Source organism: Polypterus senegalus, chromosome 1 (assembly GCF_016835505.1).
Source record: "Polypterus senegalus isolate Bchr_013 chromosome 1, ASM1683550v1, whole genome shotgun sequence".
In the NCBI taxonomy this organism is placed as follows: Eukaryota; Metazoa; Chordata; class Cladistia; order Polypteriformes; family Polypteridae; genus Polypterus; species Polypterus senegalus.
Window position 1 is genome coordinate 242,811,501 of NC_053154.1, and position 24,223 is coordinate 242,835,723.

At 36.0% G+C, this 24,223-nt stretch overlaps 1 protein-coding gene across 7 annotated transcripts in view; it reads left to right on the forward strand.

The window, feature by feature from the left end:
* The window catches only part of blnk (B cell linker), a 206,046-nt gene that overhangs the window by 118,362 nt on the left and 63,461 nt on the right, over positions 1-24,223 (forward strand). For 2 of the 7 annotated variants that reach the window (XM_039770729.1, XM_039770737.1), the window contains exon 1: positions 13,449-13,723. The exons of 4 other annotated variants lie outside the window; for them this stretch is intronic. In XM_039770729.1, coding sequence (XP_039626663.1) covers positions 13,677-13,723 — 47 coding nt within the window. In that variant the 5' untranslated portion in view covers positions 13,449-13,676. Of the gene's footprint in view, positions 1-13,448; positions 13,724-14,537; positions 14,625-24,223 lie in introns of those variants that run through there. One more of the 7 variants, XM_039770745.1, reaches the window with a different exon arrangement.

Here is a 24,223-nt window from a genome sequence, read left to right on the forward strand (position 1 = left end):
AGACTGACAATGATATGTGTAGATTAGGATCGCATAGGAAGATGCTTTTTGCACAAATCCTTTCAGGATTATTACAGATCTCAATCACCTCTTACAATCATTTTTCTCTGGCAAATGGTACAGAATCATTGGTAGATTCAGGAACAGTTTCTACAAACAGATCATGAAGTTGCTGAAGAGTCAGTTATAAAAAGAAATATTGTAACACAGCAAACATACAGATTACATAATTCTTATTATTTTCTTGGTATTGTTTTATTGCCAACTATTATGAGGAAAAATGTAAGCAATAATTCCACTAAAATTAACTTGCATGCATGGCTTGTGCATTGTATGGAAATAAGAAAATATATCAGGAATATAAGTACAAATTCAAACTGACTGCTTCTGCAAAAATGAACAAATGACCTTCTGCTGTTTTGCTTAATATTTGCGATGTGTCATTCCATACAAATAGACTTTTCAAAATAATGCTGCTGGCTTAATTTAAATAAGCCTTACCGTTTGAAAAAAAGAACTAGAAACAGTAAAAAGCCCCTTGGGGAAAGGGTAACAAAGAAAGTCCCTTGCTCAAATAACAACAAGGTAATTTATAAAGTCAAAAACAAGAATACTATTCTAAATCAAATGAGATTCCAAAATATAAAAAATATTTAGAAAACTTTGCTTAAGGGTGTGAGGCCTCTAAAACACTGTTAAACCATGTTCAGCCCAGGCTATCTGACCATAAACTGCATTGGCGGCTTTGGCCTGCACAGGCTTAAAATAAGGCCTGGAATTTTAAAATTCCAAAAACACTTGAATATCCCAAAAAGTATCCAAAATGACCTTCAAGGAAGAGGGAAAACTGTAAAACTTCTGGCTTTTGACAAGGCAAATGATAATCCTTATAAATAAAGATATTCATAACAAGAATCACAAAATTGCTAAAGATAAAAAAATAAGACAGAAAGGTTTTGCCTAAAAAGTAATCCAAAGCAAACAAGTTCCGATATATAATCCCCTAATCAAAAACCAACAAAAGAGGTGAAAAAGTCCATGAAACCAGAAAAATCAAATATTTACAATTGCAATCTAAGAAATTCAAAGAATCAATGCTATGCCCTTCTCTTACACCCCAATATGAAGGTAGGAGGTGCTACCATCAGCTGTGATATCAGGGGGCCCTTCCATTCAGTAAATGTAGAAACATTTAAAAATGCAGTTTCTAAATACTAAACAATTGTTTTACATAGAAAATATCTATGTATATATAATTCACTAAGGGCGCGCAAGACAGTGAGCGCAAGACAGAGAGCCACGCCCACCACCTCACAGAGCCCCACCCGCCAACTCTAACCCTCCTAACGCGTCATGGGATACGCATGACAGAGCCACGCACGCCAACTGTAACAGTCCTCCCACGTCCAGCATCGCTCTCGAGGCATGTGCACTGCCTGCTCATGTGCCTGCACGCAACAACTCATCAAACACAACCTCAGTCGCTTTCGTCTGTGCAAAAGTCCACATGCACCTCTGAGCAACATTAACTTTTCGCTGCACGCAAGACAGAGAGCCATGACCGCCAACTCATACAGCCCCGCCCGCCAACTCTAACAGAGCCCCGCCCATGGGTTAATGGCACTAGACCAGTGGTTCTCAACCTGTGGCGCGGGCCCCCCTGGGGGGGGGCGGAAAGATGTGAAAAAAAGAAAACAAGAATTAAAAATATAACAAAAATATCATCTGTTGAAACCAAAACAAATTAACTTCAACTACATTCTGATACTAGAACAATAAATATAGAGTTAGATAAATGTCGATAAAAGTTAAGTAGGTATAATAAAATAAGCATCTACATTTCAAAAAAATGTTAGTGGGGGCGCGATTAAAACTGTTATGAAAACTCGGGTCACAAATACTTAAAGGTTGAGAAACGCTGCACTAGACTTTCTGTTACCAGCATTCATCGCAATGTACTGGAGTGTAAGACTATCACATCTGCTACCTCACAAACTGTCCTTATTCCCCGGATTTCCCTGACCACATCAGATTCTAATTTGCCTTTTACTTTTACACACAATTTCCTGTTAGATTGGCGTTTGCAATGACTATTAATAAGGCACAAGGACAAACTTTTAAAAAAATATGCCTGTATCTGCCAAAACCTGTTTTTCACTCACGGAAAATTGTATGTTGCTGTCTCCAGAGTTCCATCTTTTCATTCACTGACAGTTGTATCCTCAAACCCTCCCCATTTGGACAACTGTGTCTTTCAGGAAGTGTTCACTCATCAATAAATAATTATATGCGGCGTATGCTACGCCGCGGGTTGGCTAGTATAAAATAATGAAGAAATACAAAAATAAAAAGGAAAATAAACACAAGCCAGATAAATTAACCATGGCGGCAATATAACAAAAAATAGGAATAGATAAAGTTTTCAAAAAACATATTGCCAGTATTCATGTAACAAAAATTCTAAATGACTATAGTTACTAAGTGATAAAAATATAGTGTAATGAAATTAGACCACATAGAAAAAAACAGAAATGGGTTATCATATGATAAGTAAAAAAGCAAATGCAAAGAAAATGTTAGAACTATTTCAAATATAAAGAAATAAAATATAGAAGAAAATAAGTATAAGATAGATAGATAGATAGATAGATAGATAGATAGATAGATAGATACTTTATTAATCCCAAGGGGAAATTCACATAATCCAGCAGCAGTATACTGATACAAAGAAACAATATTAAATTAAATAGTAATAAAAATGAAAAAGAAAAAAAAAACAGACATGATGATAAATGATTCACTGAATGTAGAATGTGCATTAATAAAAAAAGTAAATTAAATGTAATTAAATATCATTTAAACACCAAACGAAATGAGACACTAACTATACAATGTAGATTTGAAATTAAGACAGTTTTATATATAACAATATATTCTCAAGTCAGTTTAATACAATTAAGTGACGCAGAGGGCCGGAGCCAACCCTGGCAGTATTGGATGGAAGGCAATAAGTGACCCTAAAACATGAAGTCAATCAATCTCAGGGGCTCATTCACATAGACACCCCATGCTTACCCTCATACAGAGATAATTTTTAATTGTCACAAAATGTATGTCTCTGATGATGTGGGAGGAAAACCAGAGGGCCCAATGGAAAACTCATCATGACATGGTAAGACTGTGCAACCACCAGAGGACAAAGACCAAGTGCTGGATATAAATACAGGACACTGGGCCTACGAGCAATGATAGCCTCTGAGGCCAGTGCTGCTCACATAGGCACATGTTTGTACTTTTCTAATCAGAAATTAATTTAGAAATACAAGGATTCAATGTCTTGGTACAACTAAGGATTTCATGGAAAAAGGTCAGAAATATTTTTTTTTACTTAATAGAGTAACTCAAAATTTGTATTACATAAAAATTACAAATATATTTACTTGCAAAAATGTTTCAGTTCTAATATTGTATTGCATAGTTTTTCAATTTATTTTACTCAAACCTTGAAAGTATGTATAAAAGATTTGCTATCTGTCATATATAACAAAGCTTATCCTAAACAAAAAAATCAAAAGAAAAGGCAAAGCTAGTTTTCTGGGAAGAAAACTGCAACTTCACAATGTCAAAAACTAAAAAGAGGAAACAACTTGTTGATTTTAAAATGTGTATGTTAAGAATTTGTGGCTTTTTCAAACACTACAGGGAATTTCTAGTACAGATGATATAAATGAATTGGGCAATCAGTTACATGACACTGATGTCAGTTTTTCTATTTGTAGCTCTTGAGAAATCATATTTCTTTTAAAACATGTGTCACAGTAGTGAAGCAAATTATTCACAACTCTTTTTTTTTTAAACAAAGGAAATAAAAGAATGTTTAAGTATAGAAACTCTATTAAGAAAATTATCATGTAGCCTGGAACCTATCCTGAAAGCCAGGAATAAACTAAAATGGAGGACAGTTTATCACAAAGTATTTTAATGCACAAAGCTACAAACAAAGCAGGTCAATATGGAGTCAATAATTAGTGCAGTATTCCTGTTGTTACAGAAAATGCCAAGGTAACTGAAGAGAAATATGTGGAAAGAGAACAGATTGCACAATCATTAACTAGGATACGATATCTTAAAGAATATTAACCCTGATATAATTTGTGTGACATTTATGTGTTCTCAGCAGTTTGGATTTATTTTACATTTCAAAGTTGATTGGCATTTTTAACCTGATTGGAATACTAAACTGGGCAAGCTTGATAAATGAATAGAAGCATAAAAAAGCTAAAAATGGATTGAGAATACTGGGTTGATGTTACTTTGCATCACAAGAGCTATCTTTTATATTGTTTCATAACTGTTCTACCATTAAAATTTATCTCCTCCAAACATCTGTATGCTTCAACAGTGACTTTAATCTTCAAATAAACTCTAAATCTCTTCTGTAATCATTTTCTAAAGTTAATCACGTGATGTAAGATTTACAGGTTACTGCAGTACTTGGGAAAACAGTATTAATAGTTACTGACTAAACTGGAATAAAATACATATTCAGTATACTTGGTTTGGTTAGGGCAAAAATATTCAAAATAAAATTTAAAGTCATAAAATAATAGTAAACATTTGGGGACCACGATCTAGGTTACATTTTAATTCATACAACAAATGAAAATACTGTGAAAATATAAAACATTTTTTATTCATTGAGTATTTGCATGTACAATACTAGAAATAATTTTTAAATACAATATTTTAATTCATTAGGAAGCAAAGATGATGGTTTTATTATCTGAGAATTAAATAATGATAAAAGAGTCAACACTGGTATAGCACAGTGATCAGTACTACAATATAGTGCTATAACACAGAATTGGTACAAAGAAGATTACCTTCAAACTGTGTGTATTTCTGTCAGTAGTGATATTACCTGAAAAGGCACAATAATATTTAAGTAGTTAACAATATTTGCTAAAACAATCTCTCTCCTGAAGCTAATGAAATACCATTCATATATAAAGCAATGCATGACATGAGAAAATGCACTGATCGTAGTTTACATTACTTTACTATAAACAATATTATGCATCTAAACGTCCAGGAATTCAGAAAATATAATGCATTTTAAGACAGTGTGTGACAATATTAGTTATACACCACAATGAAGTATCCTTTTCTTCCAGTAAATTCCATTTACATGACACAGGCTGAGAAAGAAGGAAAAAAAAAAATCACATCTTTGTATGGGGATGAAGAGGACATTGAAGTTTGCTGATCAGTTTGCTGATAACTTTTGAAATCTTTTGGAAACTGCAGTTGATTTTATTTCAGTTTATACATAGAACAAATAGTGCATAGAACAAATAGTGCATCCTTTTATAAAAAATAGTGTTCCTTTTTATAAGGAATATTCCTTATATTTATAAGGAATAATGCTGTAGCTCCAGTTTGTTAGCATTTTTGAAGACCTTGGTTTGGTACTAAAGTGGTTTTCTGTACTTGATTTTGTTCTGTTTTCCCATATTAGGCTAAGGAATCCCCATATGCTTCAGCCAAGAATGACTGGTTGGCTATAGGTGACCTTGGTTGCCAGTAATATTTGTTTTTCAGTGCTACGCTTTAAATGTTTATACAGTCAGTCTAACTAAAATCAATAAATCTGTCTTTCAACTAACAATAGACAACTGACTGTGAGACTAAAAAGACTGGAAACACCATGTACATCATTAAAATTTTGAATTCTTGACCACAAAACTAACATTAGGAAATGTTCCATTATTTATACAGTAGCACATGGCTTAATTAGTTTAAATCATTATATGCTTAATATCCTACATTTGAAGAGTTTCAGGGTGGAGACTGAATTGTTAATTTGCTGCAGTCAGAATCATTTTGGACTTTTAAAATTACACAATTACTCTAAATACTCCCAATTAATTAAATGTCCTATCTTTTTTTATTATCCCTGGTCCTGTTTTACCCTCTAGCCTATTGGACTATTTCCTTCGATTTGTATAAACAGCAGTACACTGACCCTGTTATTACTTTTTTCTATTTTAGGGATGAAGGATTTTGTTTAGATGTGCTCATTTTATTTAGAGGTCATTTTTGTGCTTCATTATAATTATTATTGTAGATAGCCATAACTGACATTCATTTTTCTGTAAGCTTATAAATTTGCTTCTGTGTAACCAGTTCCTTTGATAACTTTATAGTTCAGCCCTGAAGAATAGGTACGCCTTGAAACACCTCAGTTTCTTACTTTACGGAGTTCTGAAACTACTCAACACAGAATAACATTTTTTAAACCCTGTTGATCTACTGTACTGCTGTTCTACAGCCTATCTCAGTAGTATCTAGTGCAAACCAGGAACCACAACTAGATGGGCCACCAGTCCATTGCAAGACACACTCAACAGGACCACTTTTACATTTATGGGGTTATAGTAGCAATTCCAGGTACTCTTGAGAGTGGAGACATAAGAACACAGGGATAATTTTATATATCGATCCAGACAACAACCAGGCACAGGATTCAAAGATGGCAGTCAGTGACATTCTCCACCTTGCTATTGTGTATTCCTAAAGTGATCAGCTGTTTCAATGAACATAGTGGCTATCTGAACAGTGGTGTATATATAACAGACGTGTAGGCTAACTTTGGTTCGCTCAGCCAAAGACCTTGCTTTTGTGAAGTACAGTTTACATATCCTTGTGTCTTATGCATTGACATTGATTTATCAAGTTTAAAGGATTGTTCTTTTTATTTTTATTAACCTAACTTTCTGTATTTAACAGTGAGAATCCTTCTGTATAAAAGCGGTCAGGATTGTCCTTCCGTCCTGTGAGTGCTATGCAGGCGCGGAGTTTCACACACGCCCCGTCCATTTTGCAAAGCACGATGGGATTTGTAGCTTTGTTTTTCCAGGTAAAAGATGATTTTCTACTCCAGCCTGTGCAAGTAGCACGAAGTTTCACACACGCCCCGTCCATTTTGCAATGCACGATGGGATTTGTAGTTTCGTTTTTCCAGGTAAAAGATGATTTTCTACTCCAGACGATGCGATATCTTCTTCTTCTTTCTTATTATATAAAAGCGGTCGGGATTGTCCTTACGACCCATGAGTGGAAAGCGTAGCGGTATTCCACTTATCACAGACTTACTACTTGCAGCTTGCGGTACAAAGCGACATGATGTGAGCAGAGTTCTGGTGCTCCCATCGTTCTCTTGCTTTTGTGCGCAATGCGCTGGAAAAATAGACAAAATTATGTCTCTGGAAATAATTAATGTTGATGGAGTAAAAATGCCTCACCGTGTAGTAAATATCACGGGGGTTCAAAAGGGCGACCTCAATATAGAAAAAAAGTTTAAATTTCATCACAAAAATAAGAGAAACTACGAGTATTAAAGTAATACCGCTGAAATGCAATATAACCAAATTAATTAGTTTGTATAAAATATCAAATTGATCTACATATTGAATTGCCTTAAGAAGTGGTCAACTTAAAAGTCGGTCACCTTAAAAGGTGGGTGAGCCTAGTAAAAACAATAAAAGAATACATACATATATGCACACAATATGTTTACATGATATATACTGCTCAAAAGAATTAAAGGAACACTTTTTAATCAGAGTATAGCATAAAGTCAATGAAACTTATGGGATATTAATCTGGTCAGTTAAGTAGCAGAGGGGGTTGTTAATCAGTTTCAGCTGCTGTGGTGTTAATGAAACTAACAACAGATGCACTAGAGGGGCAACAATAAGATGACCCCCAAAACAGGAATGGTTTAACAGGTGGAGGCCACTAACATTTTTCCCTCCTCATCTTTTCTGACTGTTTCTTCACTAGTTTTGCATTTGGCTACAGTCAGTGTCACTACTGGTAGCATGAGGCGATACCTGGACCCTACAGAGGTTGCACAGGTAGTCCAACTTCTCCAGGATGGAACATCAATACGTGTCATTGCCAGAAGGTTTGCTGTGTCTCCCTGCACAGTCTCAAGGGCATGGAGGAGATTCTAGGAGACAAGCAGTTACTCTAGGAGAGCTGGAGAGGGCCATAGAAGGTCCATAACCCATCAGCAGGGCCAGTATCTGCTCCTTTGGGCAAGGAGGAACAGGATGAGCACTGCCAGAGCCCTACAAAATGACCTCCAGCAGGCCACTGGTGTGAATGTCTCTGACCAAACAACCAGAAAGACTTCATGAGGGTGACCCAAGGGCCCCATGTCCTCTAATGGGCCCTGAGCTCACTGCCCAGCAGCATGCAGCTCGATTGGCATTCGCCATAGAATACCAGAATTGGCAGATGCACCTCTGGTGCCCTGTGCTTTTTACAGATGAGAGCAGGTTCACCCTGAGCACATGACAGAAGTGAAAGGGTCGTGGAAAGCCATGGAGAACATTATGCTGCCTGTAACATCATTCAGCATGAGCAGTTTGGTGGTGGGTTAATGATTGTCTGGGGAGGCATATCCATGGAGGGTCACACAGACCGCTACAGGCTTGACAAAGGCACCTTGGCTGCCATAAGGTATCAGGATGAAATCCTTGGACCCATTGTCAGACCCTATGCTGGTACAGTGTCTCCTGGTGCACGATAATTCCTGGCCTCATGTGGTGAGAGTATGCAGGCAGTTCCTTGAGGATGAAGGAATTGATACCATTGACTGGCCACCACATTTCCTGACCTAAATCCAATAGAACACCTCTTGACATTATGTTTTGGTCCATCCAATGCCACCAGGTTGCACCTCAGACTGTCCAGGAGCTCAGTGATGCCCTGGTCCAGATCTGGGAGGAGATCCCCCACAACACCATCTGTCATCTCATTAGAAGCATGCACCGATGTTGTCAGGCATGTATACAAGAACACAGGGGTCATACAAAGTGCTGCGTACAATTTTGCGTTGCTGCAATTAAATTTTGGCAAAATGGACTAGCCTGCCACATAATTTTTTCACTCTGATTTTTGGGGCGTCTTTGAATTCAGGGCTCTGTAGGTTGATCATTTTCATTTCCATCAAACGATGTGGCATCCTTTCGTTCCTAACACATTACCCAGTCTATATCAGTATAGATATCCAGGAGGATTTCTTTTTCCCATTGAGATCTGATGTGTTTTCAAAGTGTTCCTTTAATTCTTTGAGCAGTTTATTTACTAATAGAACAAAATGCTTAAATTCAATTTTTTCTAATATATTTGGTAAATGAAAAGTGTAAAATATGCAAATATCTATTGATATTCAGTTTCATGTGAAAGTACATCCTGTCTCCGGGTCTTCAACTCATTTTCGATGCCTTTTAATATTGATATATTTTATTACTGTCTTCAGCTTCTGTCTGAATAACGTCAAAGCTAATTATTTTACCCTTTGCACCTGGTCGCTATAATTAGAACAAAATAGTCCCAGTTGTCACTGAAACTATCATGTGTTACTTGATCTAACCACAACTTTGTTTTCTGTTGGTTTTTTTTTGCTTTTTATTTTTTGCACATTAGATGTTAGCTTAGATTCTAATGGATTACGCTTGCTTATTTGGGAAAAAGTACAATCAATAAAGTATATGTATAAAACTGTTGAAAAAAAGGAAAGCAATAGTCATTTCATCCATGTGAAACTAGGGATTGCATAGTCACAATTTATTTAAAACATACCTTTAACTTTTACATTAATTAGCAGTTTGGTTTGGAATTACACTGAATATTTCTTAGAATTTTCCGTTAATCAGGTCACTGACTAAGTAATATATTAAACCTAAAATTAAATCAGCATACTTTATGTTATATACTAAACTTGCCTGCAACTGTAGAACACAAGAGACATCAAACAGTTTCTTCCAGTATCGGTATTTTTGTCAGTATTTCCTCCAAGCCGGTGTGCAGGAATGATCAAAAGTTAACAGAAATGTTTAGTTGCAGTTATTGCTGCAAAGGGGCGGTCACACCAGATATTGAAAGCAAAGGTTCACATACTTTGGCCACTCACAAATATGTAATATTCGATCATTTTCCTCAATAAATAAATGGCCCAAGTATAATATTTTTGTCTCATTTGTTTAACTGGTTTCTCTTTATCTACTTTTAGGACTTCAGTGAAACTCTGATGATGTTTTATGTCATATGTATGCAGAAATATAGAAAATTCTAAAGGGTTCACAAACTTTCTAGCACCACTTTAAAATAGACACACATTTAACAGATTACTTAATCAGACATAGCGTTTGGTGTTAATGTAAGACTTATGCCAAATATGAATGCTTCGCTGCTTACTATATGCAAATATTTACAATGTTAACAAAACTGAAAAAAATCTGATTTAGCCTTAGTTTTCACTATTCATTTGTAATGAGATCACATATCAAATGAAGCATTACACAATTTTGTGCCCCTTCCCCTTTATTCGTGAATAGTTTCATACTTCCCATTTGCCTCATTGGTTCAACATTACATTTCTGCATTTGTGGCCTTCCAGAAGATAATGAATTTAAGCTTTAAATTCAAATTAAGTTTTTTTTCTCATATTTGTTTGCAGGATAATTGAATATAAAGATATACATTATGGTAAACTCAACACTTGTCCTGAGAGTTGTAAAATAAATAAGGTGGTTACTTCTCTTAATAATTACCTAAAACTTTAAATTACTGTATTAATATAATAATTTTAATAAAATAGTTCTTAATTTGGTGACTCTAGTTAGCAGCGATGTCTGACAATGTGAGGACATTTGGCCTGGCCACTGTCATTGTGGGCTTTGGCAGTATTCCAAGTGCCTGCATGTGTTTTTCTGCATAACCCCAGTTTTACAATATACTGGATGTATTAACAGTTGAAATACCAGCAGGATTAGTACAGTGAGGCAGAGGTGGGAGTTAAGCCAGGAACTTAGTGGTATAGTACCTTTGCCATTTTACCACACTGTCTGACAGTTCTTCTTCCTCAACAAACAGGCATGAGTGGTATGTTAATTGACAATATAAACTGGTCCAATGTGACCAAATGTGACTATATCCTATAAAGGACTAATGGCTATTTGCTGTCCTCTAACCATTACTGCTGGGTTAAGCTACAGCTCTCTTTGAACCAAATACTGGAATCACAGGGTTCATAGAATGGATGAATAGATTTTCTTTCATAATAAATTATCATATTAAAAAAGCTATATCTACTATGCAAATGCATTTTTCTGTTGTGTTTGGTAGTGTAAAACTGTTATGTTTAAATGTGTTAAAGAATTTATAATGTTGACTAAAACAGTTCAACCAAATATTTAAGAAAACATATGTGTTAAAAAGTTAATTACATGATCTTGCAGTTTAATTTGATGGCTTCTGTGGCTCATCTATCGTTAACCAATACTTTCAAGACAAAATCTACTACAGAAAAATAAACATTACTTGAATTTAAAATTGTATTCTACAGAATATACAGAATGCTTTATGACTACTTAAAACCTACAATAATTTTCTCAAATTATGTGTTGCAGATCATGAAATCTTAGGTGTATCACTCACAGAGATTAAACATAATACAAGAAAGTTTTATGGTGGACTTCAGAAATGACAAATATTAAACATAGTTGTTCAATTCTTGCCCTCAAAGACTTCTTTTCATCCCATTTCTGCTCCAGTTATTCAGTCATTAAGCATTTTTAAGACAAACTGTATATTTTGCTTATCAACGTAGTATACTGTATATTGCATGCTTTTGTACTGTGTATACTTTCTTATGTATTTATAAACAGTGTACAACTCTAGCGATACTCATAAATAACTTTGGAATCTACACAAATAGTAAATAAAGAACTTACCTCAGAATAACATTGTACCAGTCTGACACCTGCTCCACTTCCTTCTCTGTAACAGAGGGTCACTCAGAAATGCACCATAATATAGCTGAGAATATTCAAGCAAAAACAAATACTGTACATTAATTCTCAAAGTCTCTAAGTAAAACGACAGCATAACTCTGTCTCCATTCACTTCCTTCTTTTGGTTGTTTAACCACAACTAAAAAATGCCAGCCATGTCCTAGAATGCTGCTGTGTAAGCATACATGGACTGAATTGCTTAATTGTGTTTATAATGCTATGATTCCATCCATCACAAGCAGACATGACAAAAATATACTTGCAAACCATTTTAACATTTAATGTCTTAGGCTAATTGTTATATTAACTATGTTTAATTACATTTTGACTAGCCAAAATATGAACCGCCCCCTACTGCCAGAAAAGGCTCCAGCCCCACCTTGTCACTGAATTTGATTAAGCAGGTTTGAGATGATGAGATGTGATAGTTTCTTATTCAAAACTGAAAAAACTATATTTTGCTGGATTCTAAAGTTACAACTTTAATTAGAAATAACTGTGATTACATTGTGACTTATCACAATCAGACTTTAATAGAGCTTTAAAGTGTTTGAACACATCTTAAAAGTTAGTTAGGGTAACCAAAATGTACTTTATCTCTCTAATTCTCATTTTATCCAGTCAAAATAGAATTAAAAATCTCTCTGATTCAACCTTGGCAACATAGTGGTGTAATGGTATGCGCTTCCAGATTTATTGGTTTGAATCTATTAATTCTGTTAAGATTGCCTAAGTTCTATTTGTGTCTCCATGGTATTTTTTTTTCTCTAGGTACTCAGATTTTACAGGTACATTCCAAACACAAACATGTTAGGCTATTGGGAGACACTAACCTAGCCCACAATAAGCAAATACTGGTGCGTGTTCCCTGTAATGTGATTAAATTATACAAGATTTTATATATTCCTCCATTTCTTCAAACATCTCCGTGATTATTCTCACCTGGCCAATTTAGTATCACAAATTAACCTTTCTTTTGTCTTTGGGTGGTGGAAAAGCCAGAGAAGCCTGGATAAATCCACACTGACGTAGAAAGAACGTGCAAGCTCCCACTCTGGCGGTAGCCACAGATGTCGCCCATATTTTGCACGTATAAATTGTATACATTTAATTTGTATGTCTAGTCAAAATTAGCATCATATAACATTACATGGTAAAACAATTTCTCATAGACAACTGTCAGTGCTGCGGTGGGTTGGCGCCCTACCTGGGATTGGTTCCTGCCTTGCGCCCTGTGTTGGCTGGGATTGGCTCCAGCAGACCCCCGTGACCCTGTGTTCGGATTCAACGGGTTGGAAAATGGATGGATGGACACTGTCAGTGGGGAGTGCAAAATGAAGATCACATTCTTAAAGCTGGACAGGAGGCACAAAGCCAATGTATTATAAAGCTAATAAGCCATGTTCATCTCAAACCATATAGGAAACTTGGATTTTTTTTCGGGGGTACACATAAAGGCATACACAGACAATCACATAAAAAACAGACCGGCATCTAAACTTTTTTTTCAACGGAATGTTGATGGGTGTGTCTTCAAACATCACCTTTACTGGAGATATAATTAACTATACGAGCAGGAAGTGAAAATGCACTGTAGCAAAGTGAAGCAAGGCAAACGTCCAGCTGTGGCTGAGTGAGTCTGCTTTCATTTTGTTGAAGAGAAGACACGACTTCGACTGGAACTCTGCTGAAAGACGTCTCGTTGACGGGCGGCCACTGGACGTTTAGATGCTGCTGATGATGTCTTTATGCGCCTCTGTGGTTTGAGGGTCCGTGCGCCTGGACGCGTACCTCTACAATTCCTCCAGCATGGAAAAGTTCAGCAAAATCGCGGCGCCGGCAGGAGAAAAATTCAGGTGAATATGCGGTGACCTGTAGGCTTTCACGGTCGTGGAAATAAGAAATTCATTACGATAACGACGAATATGGTTAGCTCATATGAGGTGAGTAGGTTTCACCTGCCTCACAGAAGTGGGTCGGGCAAGCGCGGTATGTTCGCTTCAGGTGCGCCGGTCTGCCTCGTTCCAGCGTACGACAAAGTCGTGCCGCCTCGGCTCGCATACTGCTAAAGTGAGGCGGCTAGAACAGGAAAGAATGAACGAACGAACGGGTGGCCGTAACGTGCGTGCTGTACAATATGAGAACAGGTGTTTTCTTGAGATTACCTGCCGTTTATACGGTGGACACGTGTAGCCGTATTTTCAGGATTCCGTTCTATTTTTTATGAATTGATTTTACGTTTGTAAGTGGCAATAAATCTGTGACTATGCCGTTAGTATTTTAAGAATAGCATTTTTCGTAACACTAGAGCAAAACAAGTCAGTGATATGGGATGGTGAACAGTGTTGCATGAGACCCGTGTTTATTTTAAACCTCGGGAAATTCCTCTGCTGCTATTTGTTCTAAGCCCTTTAACCACTGAAAAATGACTTGTCCGTTTGAAATTTGTTATGCAATTTCTGTTTCTACGGATCCAAAAATGATAGTATGTTTCCTTTAAAAATAACAGATAATGAAGGATTTACATTAAATACATCTATTACCTTGTCGAGGGTAGTGCTGTTGTGAAGTTGTAGGTTCAAATTCCCGCGTAATTGTTGTCCATGTTTTTTTCTTTTCTGGTGTTTTAAGTTCCAGGCATGAATGGGCCTTGTGATGGACTGGCACCATGGCTGTAATAGGCGTTGGTGTTTCACAAGGCTGGACTGAATTAAAGAGGTTTGATGATGATGGTGGTGATACACTGGACTTCTGAAGGTGACTGTACATTAGAAGTTTTTATTATATGTCTGTTTATATGTTCCATTTTTACATTTAATTAAAGAAATACAACTTAAAGCAGCAGGAACATTATTCATGGTTGGCAGACTATTGGAAAGAAATTTATTTATAATGCAATATCATTAATTACTTCCAAGATATCTTATAACCAACTGTAGAACCTCATGAACCCCACACACATAGATTTCTGAGGTAAAGGAACGGTCTGCTATTTTGTTTTACTATGTGATGATGACTTGGTTCTTTGCTGTGGTCTGTTGCATCTAAATAGAAAAGCATTATTCTGTAAGTTGCAAATCTAAATACTTGCTTACAGCGTATATAGTTTAAATATATCTGAACATCTGAAAGTTTTCTTCACAAAGACTATCTTTGACACATGGAATAACTTACTAAGTACTCTTGTATAAAGAGTTAAAATGTCCCTTGATGATACTGTATTTTCGAGAAATTCTGTAAATAGGTCTGGCAAGTCTTTTCTCATCAAAATTGTTTTAATGAAATAGATTTTTGTCATTTGGATAAAAACTAAATTTGTATGCAATCAAAATGTTGTACTCTTTAGATACAATGGGGCATATAAAATGACGTATCATTATTCTTTAAAAACACCATGTTTTCTTTCCTTCCTCTATTTAGTTTCTGTTATTGAGAAGCAAATTGTGAAATGTTATACTGTATACTGTTTATAACCCCATCGTTAATGTACTTGTGAAGTAATGTCTTGTGATTAAACTTCAGCTTTCTATGCATAATTTAAAAGGCAAATACACCACTTAAAATTAATATTCAGTACATAGGCAGTATTACTTGATATATTCATGCAGTAAGAATACAAGTTGTTTCATTTTAAAATGTGTGCATTTTTTGATTGCCACACTCCTTACTGATGATTTCAGAAAAGTAATAATATATCAAACGTTTATCATCCATTGTTTTTCTATGGATGATTTGACTACATAATATCCCTTCTTGATTCCACCTAACACACTTGTTTTTTTTTTGTTTTTGAACATGGTTGTGTCATGACTGATTTGGTTTAATTAGGAATTTCAGCAGTGGGCAGTTCCAAAGATGTTTGTTGCATCAGTAACAATGAATGAAAGGTAGTGGAATGAAAAGGCCAGAGTATATAGTTTCTTATGTTATTCTGAAAAGTTGGATTTTAAATCAGCAAGCTTATGATTTACAGTGTATAATGGGAACTACTCAATAGCAGCATTTTACTGAACTCCATTATCTGGGTACCTATGTCTGTTTTATATTGCCATTTTAAAAATTAACGTTGGGGAGACAAATTGACATATCATTAAAAAAAAATGAACTAGATTATAATATTTTAGCCACCTTGCTGCTATTATTATTATTCCTGTAATTTTAGGAAATTTGATGGCCAAAAGGGTAATGTGGTTTATATCTACGAAGGAACTTTTTTCTCAGAGTTATAGATCCCTTATGGAGGGATGGCTCATTCATATGTGAGTACTGGGGTGTAGCTATATTTTGTTTTTTGTAATCAGTTTTTATTGATGTCAGACAAATTGTAAAGCAACAAAAAAAAAAAGGAAAGACATTTTCTTATTAAAATTTTGGCACCCACCCAAAACCTACCACAAACCCTGAGATAGTTAAGAAAGTGGATACTAAATTAGGACTGATGGTACACACAGTCTGTGTATATATAAAAATGCTCCTTTGTCTGTTTCTGCATCATCTAAAACATGTAATTGGATTTTTCTTAAATTTGGGAGGTATGTCTAGGATAGCCCAACATTCATGTGTTTATTTATTTATTTTACATTTTCATGTTTTACATTTGCTTCTATGTCTCTAAGGTTGCACAGAGTTAGATGTTGTCACAGCAGGAATCCTGCACAAGGCAGGGACCAACCCAAAATAAGTCATAAGCCCAACTCGGTGAACACTAACATTCTCTCTCACAACAGTCCAGTTTAGAGAGTTACTCTAACACAAATAACTTTAAATAAACTCATACAGAGAGACCAACCAAGAGAGAGGAAAACTGCCATCTACAGGCAGGCATTGCTTTGGCTGGAGTTCAAAACCAGGACACAGGAGCTGCAACAGCACTAACCACTGGACCAATGTGTTGCCTTAACTTAAAACATAGGATACTAGCTATTGCTTGTATGGTGGAAGAATTTTTTCATGCATATCCCAGTATTTATAATGCTGCAGTAGAATGTACTGACTGAATTTGTGAATAATCCGTATTGACGCTGACAAACAAATAAGGCGTAAAAATGAACAGTGTACATTTTGGCTTATTTTGTGTGCTGTGCCTGCACTAAGCATAAAAATATCCTGAATGGTGGAATGCCACTAATCCCACTGCACACTTCTAAGTCCCCTGAAACTGTGTTAGGGAATGCAACTGAAAATGTAATCACATTTGTTTTATTGCAGAATTTTAAATAGTTAATTCCTGGATTGTCTTAATACCATCAAATTAATCATTACGGTTCCAGTGTTCATAGTTTCTTTTCTGCAGCTGCTTCAAAATGACTGTTAAAACACAGGGTCAGACTTTGATATTGGCAGGTGTCGACTTGCACTCAAGCTAGTTTTTGCACCTCTACCCTGAGAGTGAGCAGCAGCAGGAAACGGTTTATGTGTGCCCTTAAAATAACTAAAAATGTAGCTCACCAGAAAGCGCTGCTCTAATACTATAGTGATTTATTCTGCCTTTATAATAATGTGGTTATACTTGGTGACAGTTCAGAAAACTCAAAGTAAACATTAGATTAGCTGTTAAAAATATTTAGAACATATCTGCTTCTTTCTTTTTCATTAGGGTCTAGGAAAGAGGAGAACTAAGGGTTTACATGTTGTTAATGTTTTTAAACAAAATCTCAGCCTTATGTTGCCAGTGAAATAATAAGTACTCATTCTTTCACACCTCCATCCAGTGTTGGAATAATTATTAAATGTGCTAATGGCCCTTCTGCTGTTCTGAACCTGCAACTGGTAGTGCTTAAACAAATGTTCAGTTGAAAAACAATGCTATATTTACTGCCCATTCAGTAAAATGGGCAGGCAGTCTGCAAATTGTTCAAAAGTACCATCCATTGATATCTTTTACTAGATGTTTACATTGTGAAAAGTAAAAAAAAAAACACAGAGCTGGAAGAATACAATAGATGATTATAAAATAAGTAGTGTGCCTCCTTTGCTGTAGTGTATTATTGCTATACATTATGCCTTAAAATTTCAAGAAATGCAGTTGGCTGTTTAAAAATACTGCAGACAGGCATCATAGTTAAAGAAAGCAATTATTACTGAAACACACATCTGCTTATTTTGGCATAAAGTGAGAGGCAGAGATGCATCTTCACACAGAAGTTATCCTAAATAAAGCTATATTAGTTGCAGTTTTGCCTGTTTAGTTAACTCTGTGTTAATAATTGTCATTATCAGTTAAACAGGGGTTTAATAAAAATACTACCACTAATAATAACAGTCCACCTTAATAAATGGGTGTTTGTGTGCCTCTCTGTGTGTTCATCCAGTTGACATGTCTCTGTCATTCCAAAAGGTGACTTATCACAATCATTAACACTGGTCTTACAAATCATACAGCAAACAACATACAGTATGAAAGAGACATGTGCATTGCTTAGTGCACTGCAAATAATAATGCTGAGGTCTATGTTGGTTATTTACATTTCAACCCATCTTAGACAAGTAGCTGAGTTAGTTATCTGTGTAAAAGTGTTTGCCAATATTGGCAGTACAAACAGCAAGATTGTACAACTAATAAAACTATTAAAGTAAAGTTAGAGAATATTATTTCTGTGTAGTCAATGTGAACACGAAGTTGTGTTTATTCACTACTAGCAAAATCTCCGAAAGTAGTGTGTTAAAGAAGTTATGGAAAAAAAGGAAACATTTTAAAAATAACGTAACATGATTGGTAATGTAATTGTCATTGGCTTATTTTAGTATTGTCAGTGAATTTGATGATTGTAAAGAGTTTAATTTATGATTGTAAATGTTGTGTATGAGAAATGCACGTTTTTAGGATGTAAGGATCTCTTTGTAAAAGACGTTTGCAGTTCTGCCATCAGGCTGTAAAATGACCAAGCTGTCTGCTGAACTTACTGTTGAGCTTGCAACATACAGTTGGCCATGTGAAAAGCAATCTTGTGTCAAGTCAATGCCGACCTTTTTTAGAGTCTGGCGCTGTGACTTATTTATTGTCATAGCGAAGCAGACCCTTACTGGAAATTGGAGGCATTTGAATTGGAATGGGAGGTCAGAGGGTAAGAGAGGAATGCGAGGAATAAATACAGTCTCCCCTGAGCCAGTTCCAGTGAAGACAGTTGCCTCAATGAGGTTCTTGTGCAGAGATTTGATCTGAAGCCTGGTGCTGTTACAAAGTTTTGATGGTTGTAAGTTTTGTAATAAAGCGGTGGAGTAAACAAAAAGGCAGGAGTCACCAGCCGGAAGACTTGAAGTAAGGCCAACAATAACAGGAGACATAAGTTTGTTATGGGGCAAGGCGCGAAATGAAACATAACGTTTGTAAGTACAGGGTAAAGGATGAACATGGGAAATTTGGGCTTCCTATGTATATTAGAAGTCACAGAAATAGTGAGGAGGGGTTTCTCCTATCTATATATACAGTTTACGGGGTACACCCATTTCCCCCCTTGCAATAGAACATGAAACATACCTAACTTTTGTAAGTACAGTGCAAGGAATGAGCATGTGAAATTTCAGCTTCCCACCTATATGGAGAGTGGGAGAATTAGTGATGAGTCCATGAGGGCTTTGCCTTTTATATGTGTAGATAAGCGTGACAGTTCATGGAACCACACATTGCTTATGGAGATTATTCCCTCTTTATTTGTTTTTCTAGATAAATTGAGCAAATTTTTGTGTCCTTGGCAACAGTTTTACTTGTATGGTTACAAGGATCATTTAATTTAACTTGACATAACTTAAAGTAGCATGAAAAATGAATGTGTAGCTAAGGTTCACGCATGGGACTCTGCCGGTGTTTCGGTATCTTGGATTGGGGATCTGGTCATTGAGAAAAGCTATCGCAGGAATAAAAGAGGAAACCTACAAAATTTAAAATGTGTTGAATTTACCTCGCTGAAAGTAAATTTGAAAAAGTAAAGTTATTAAATTGATTAAAATCATTCAAAATGCATTTCTGTTTTAAGACAGAAGCATTAGTAAGTTTTTTTTTTTTTTAATTTCTAACATCTGTACAGTGTTCAATGAAAATTGAATATTTTTGAAAGTTTCCTTGAAGGAGAAGTGTGCCAAATTTCAACAAAATCAGCCTCCTGGGAGCTGAGCTGTTTAATGCAGATAGACAACCATGATTAGTCAGTTAAGTGACAACCAGCACAGATTTAATTTTAAATTAGATAGTGCAGATTACTGAGCAATTTGTACCCTCTGTGTCTTTAAGAGTAAATTATAGAAAAGGCTTCAGCAAGCAAAGTTCTTGATTTTTTTGATTTATCAGTCTCTTAAAGAAGTGTTTCAGTCTTGTAGGCTGGAAGATTTTGATCTAATACATTACTTAATTAGATACCCGTTCTTTGAGATGAAAGAACTTGTTATTTAATTCTATGGCTTTCGTTACACTATGTCAACTCATTTTTAATTGAAAAATTTTCTTTCAGATAATCTCAACTAATGATTTGTGAACTAGAGCAGATCAATAATTTTCATTCCTTCAGTTTTTCTCTTTCATTTCTTTCTACATATTCAAACAAATACCACAGATGTAAATGGAACTAAGGTTAGATGGTGAATGCTGGTTCCTTTGACATTGTTTAGTTACAGTTAGTTATGCAATCAGGAGGCAGTTAGAAACAGTGTATGTGTCTGTTTAAGACTAAAGCAATTAGAGGTTCAGAATATTAACACTTATAGTTGCAGAAAGAAGCACAAAAATGTTGCTTCAGTAACAATTAATTGACTTCTAATTAAGAAACTGGGTTCAAATCTTTGTTTTGTTGTCTTTGTTCAATTTTTTATTCCTTCATTTTATTAAATTTATTAATGTTTATTTGCATTTTTCTCTTGATTTGATTTTGTCTAATGTATCAATACCTTTGTTATGTGCCATGTTTTTTGTGGTCCCGTAAGAGGCTGGACCAATCACCAGTCAACTGCCTTGATGCTAATACTGAAGACTCCGGCCCCAACATGACCCAAAATTGGATTGAGTGAGTTTAATAATGCTGTGTTATCAATTCCAATATTATTAAAATGTTTTAGTGAAATTACAGCAAAAAACATGTAAATCAATATTTCCCATCTATTAGTGGCTTAACATTTACTTGCTGAGTGATATTTCTCATTAATATAATAATTTTCTAAGGTGCGGTTTGTTTCTTTAGAGAGAAAAAAACTTTCATATGGAAAAACTAATTTTAATAATGATCCTGCAGTTTAACAAAATCTGTCAAAACAGGTCTGCACTCAACATATTGCATATTTGGACATACTGGATGTTTAAATGTTGTATGAGTAAACACATTAAAAAATACATTTATTTTTGTGTTCTCCTACAACAGTTTTTCCTGTCATTTTCGAGTAGAAGAAGCAGTGTATGGCGTTATTTCAGTGCCACTATTCTGAGCGCACGTAAAAAAAGATTGCAAGTGCAAGTGTTGCATTTTGAAGAAATTTATTTTGGCGTACAAAAGCTGAATTTGAGTGAACAAAATTCATTGCTGCGTGCAAAAAATGTATTTCAGTGTTTGCACTTATCCATATACACACACACAATAGCGCTGCAAGCTCAACTCTCTGTACACCGTTATAAGTGTGCCACAAAACCAACCAATCACAGACTTGGTTTCAAAAATTCTGATTGGCTCTTACGGTCTCCAATCAGCTCGCTAGCTGCTGCATTCCGGAAACAGTCCGAAATGTAGCTAAATCCAGCTAAACTCAATTAAACCCCAATTTTAAAATAAAATAATTAAAGATATTATCCGCAAATTGGGGTTTAATTAGGGTTTAGCTGGATTTAGCTACATTTCGGACTGTTTCTGGAATGCAGCAGCTAGCGAGCTGATTGGAGACCGTAAGAGCCAATCAGAATTTTTGAAACCAAGTCTGTGATTGGTTGGTTTTGTGGCACACTTATAACGGTGTACAGAGAGTTGAGCGCTTGCAGCAGAGAATGTTGTGAGCGCTAGCAACACATTGCAGCAAGCGAAATGAAAAAACTGAGCGAGAGGGGGTGCTATTGTGTGTGTGTATATGGATAAGTGCAAACACTGAAATACATTTTTTGCACGCAGCAATGAATTTTGTTCACTCAAATTCAGCTTTTGTACGCTCAAAATAAATTTCCCCTCAAAATGCAACACTTGTACTTGCAATCTTTTTTTACGTGCGCTCAGAATAGTGGCACTGAAATAACGCCATAGCAGTGGAAGAGAAGACCAAATTAGTAAAATTACAAAAGAATTAAACCGTGTATTTTTCCTGAAGTAGTCCTTCCAGCTATCTGTTTTTAAAACCACTTATCAAACTATAGGGTAGTAGGTTTTAGGGTTGTGAGGTTCTGCTGGGGGCTACCTGGGACTAGCTAATTTTAACAAAATGTGGAGTGAGCCAGATTTAAAAACATTCTCTTTATTTACATTTAATTAGCTTTAACAGTAAGTGATAAAAACATTTACACTTAGCAGCTGCCCAAGGAAATGATTTATCTGTGGGTAGCTTCTGCTAAGCATGTATATGACCAGAGTCCAATGTGATAATGATTCAAAGAATATGCAGTGACATCATGGTTATAAACTAGTAGTGGGGGAAAATGTTTCATCATCATTCTCTTACATCATAATAACAGTCTATATAATTATCACATAATGAGTGAGGAAAAGCAAATTAAGTAGTTAGAAAATATAAATTTTAACTCTCTATCATTTTGTTATTTTGCCTTCAGGAGCCCTAGTTATTCCGTATTCATTTTTGATTTCTGGCTCTTTATTCTATACCTGGCAGCACTAAAGTGCAGATGTGCTCACTAAATAAATTCCCCAAGGGGAAAAACTTTAGTCCCAAGCCAAAGTTTCCTTGACTAAACCTACTGAAGGGAGAAACTTCATTTCGGTTCTGGTGTGGTCCCTAAGTTAGGTTTCCCAGGGTAAATGATTTAATAATGAAAATTAGCCCCTCACCTTCCCCTTTACCAATGGGGACTAAATTTTCCCAGAAAATGGTTGCAATTACAAATGTTTTGGTATACACATGTTTATTTCCTTTATGTGCATTGGAACAGCACAAAAAACGGAGCAAAAAAGCCAAATCTGACATCATTTCACACAAAACCGGACTGGGCAAAATTATTGGCACCCTCAACTTAATATTTGGTTGCACGCCTTTGGAAAAAATTAACTGAAATCAAACGCTTCCTATAACCATCAACAAGCTTGTTACACCTCTGAACTGGAATTTCCGACCACTCTTCTTTTGTAAACTACACATGGTCTCTCGGATTTGAAGGATGCCTTCTTCCAACAGCAATTTCATTGCTTGCCACTTCAGAACTCTCCAGTACTTTGTCTTCAACCATTTCTGGGTGCTTTTAGAGGTATGTTTGGGGTCATTGTCCTGCTGGAATTCCCATGACCTCTGACACAGACCCAGCTTTCTGACACTGGGCCCTGCATTGCACCCCAGTATCTTTTGGTAGTCTTCAGATTTCATGATGCCTTGCACACAGTCAAGGCATCCAGTGCCACAGGCAGCAAAACATCTTAGAACCTCCACCATGTTTGACTGTAGGTACTATGTTCTTTTCTTCATAGGCCTCATTCTGTTTTCTGTAAACAGTAGAATGATGAGCTTTACCAAAAAGCTCTACTTTGGTCTCATCTGTCCACAAGATGTTCGCCCAGAAGGATTTTGGCTTCCTCAAGTACATTTTGGCAAACTCCAGTCTGGCTATTTTCTGTTTCTGTGTCAGCAGTGGGGTCTTCCTGGATCTCCTGCCATAGCGATTCATTTCGTTCAGATGTCGACTGATTGTTCGAGCTGACACAGTTGCACCCCGATTCTGCAGAACAGCTTGAATATGTTTTGAAGTTGATTGAGGCCGTTTATCCAACATTCGGACTATCCTTCGTTGCAGTCTTTTATCAATTTTTCTCTTCCGCTCATGTCCAGGGAGATTAGCTACAGTGCCATGCGTTGTGAACTTCTTGATTATGTTGCGCACAGTGGACAAAGGAACATGAAGATCTCTGGAGATGGACTTGTAGCCTTGAGATTATTGATATTTTTCCACAATTTTTGTTCTCAAGTCCTCAGACAATTCTCTGCTGTTGTTTCTGTTCTCCATGCTTAGTGCGGCACACTCCGACACACATCAGAAAGGTTGAGTCAACGTTTCTCCATTTTTACTGGCTTCAGGTGTGATTGCTATATTGCCAGCACCTGTTTCTTGCCACAGGTGAGTTCAAATGAGCATCATATGTTTGAAATAAAATGATTTACCCACAATTTTGAAAAGGTGCCAATAATTTTGTCCGGCCCATTTTTGGAGTTCTGTGTGACATGATGTCAGATTT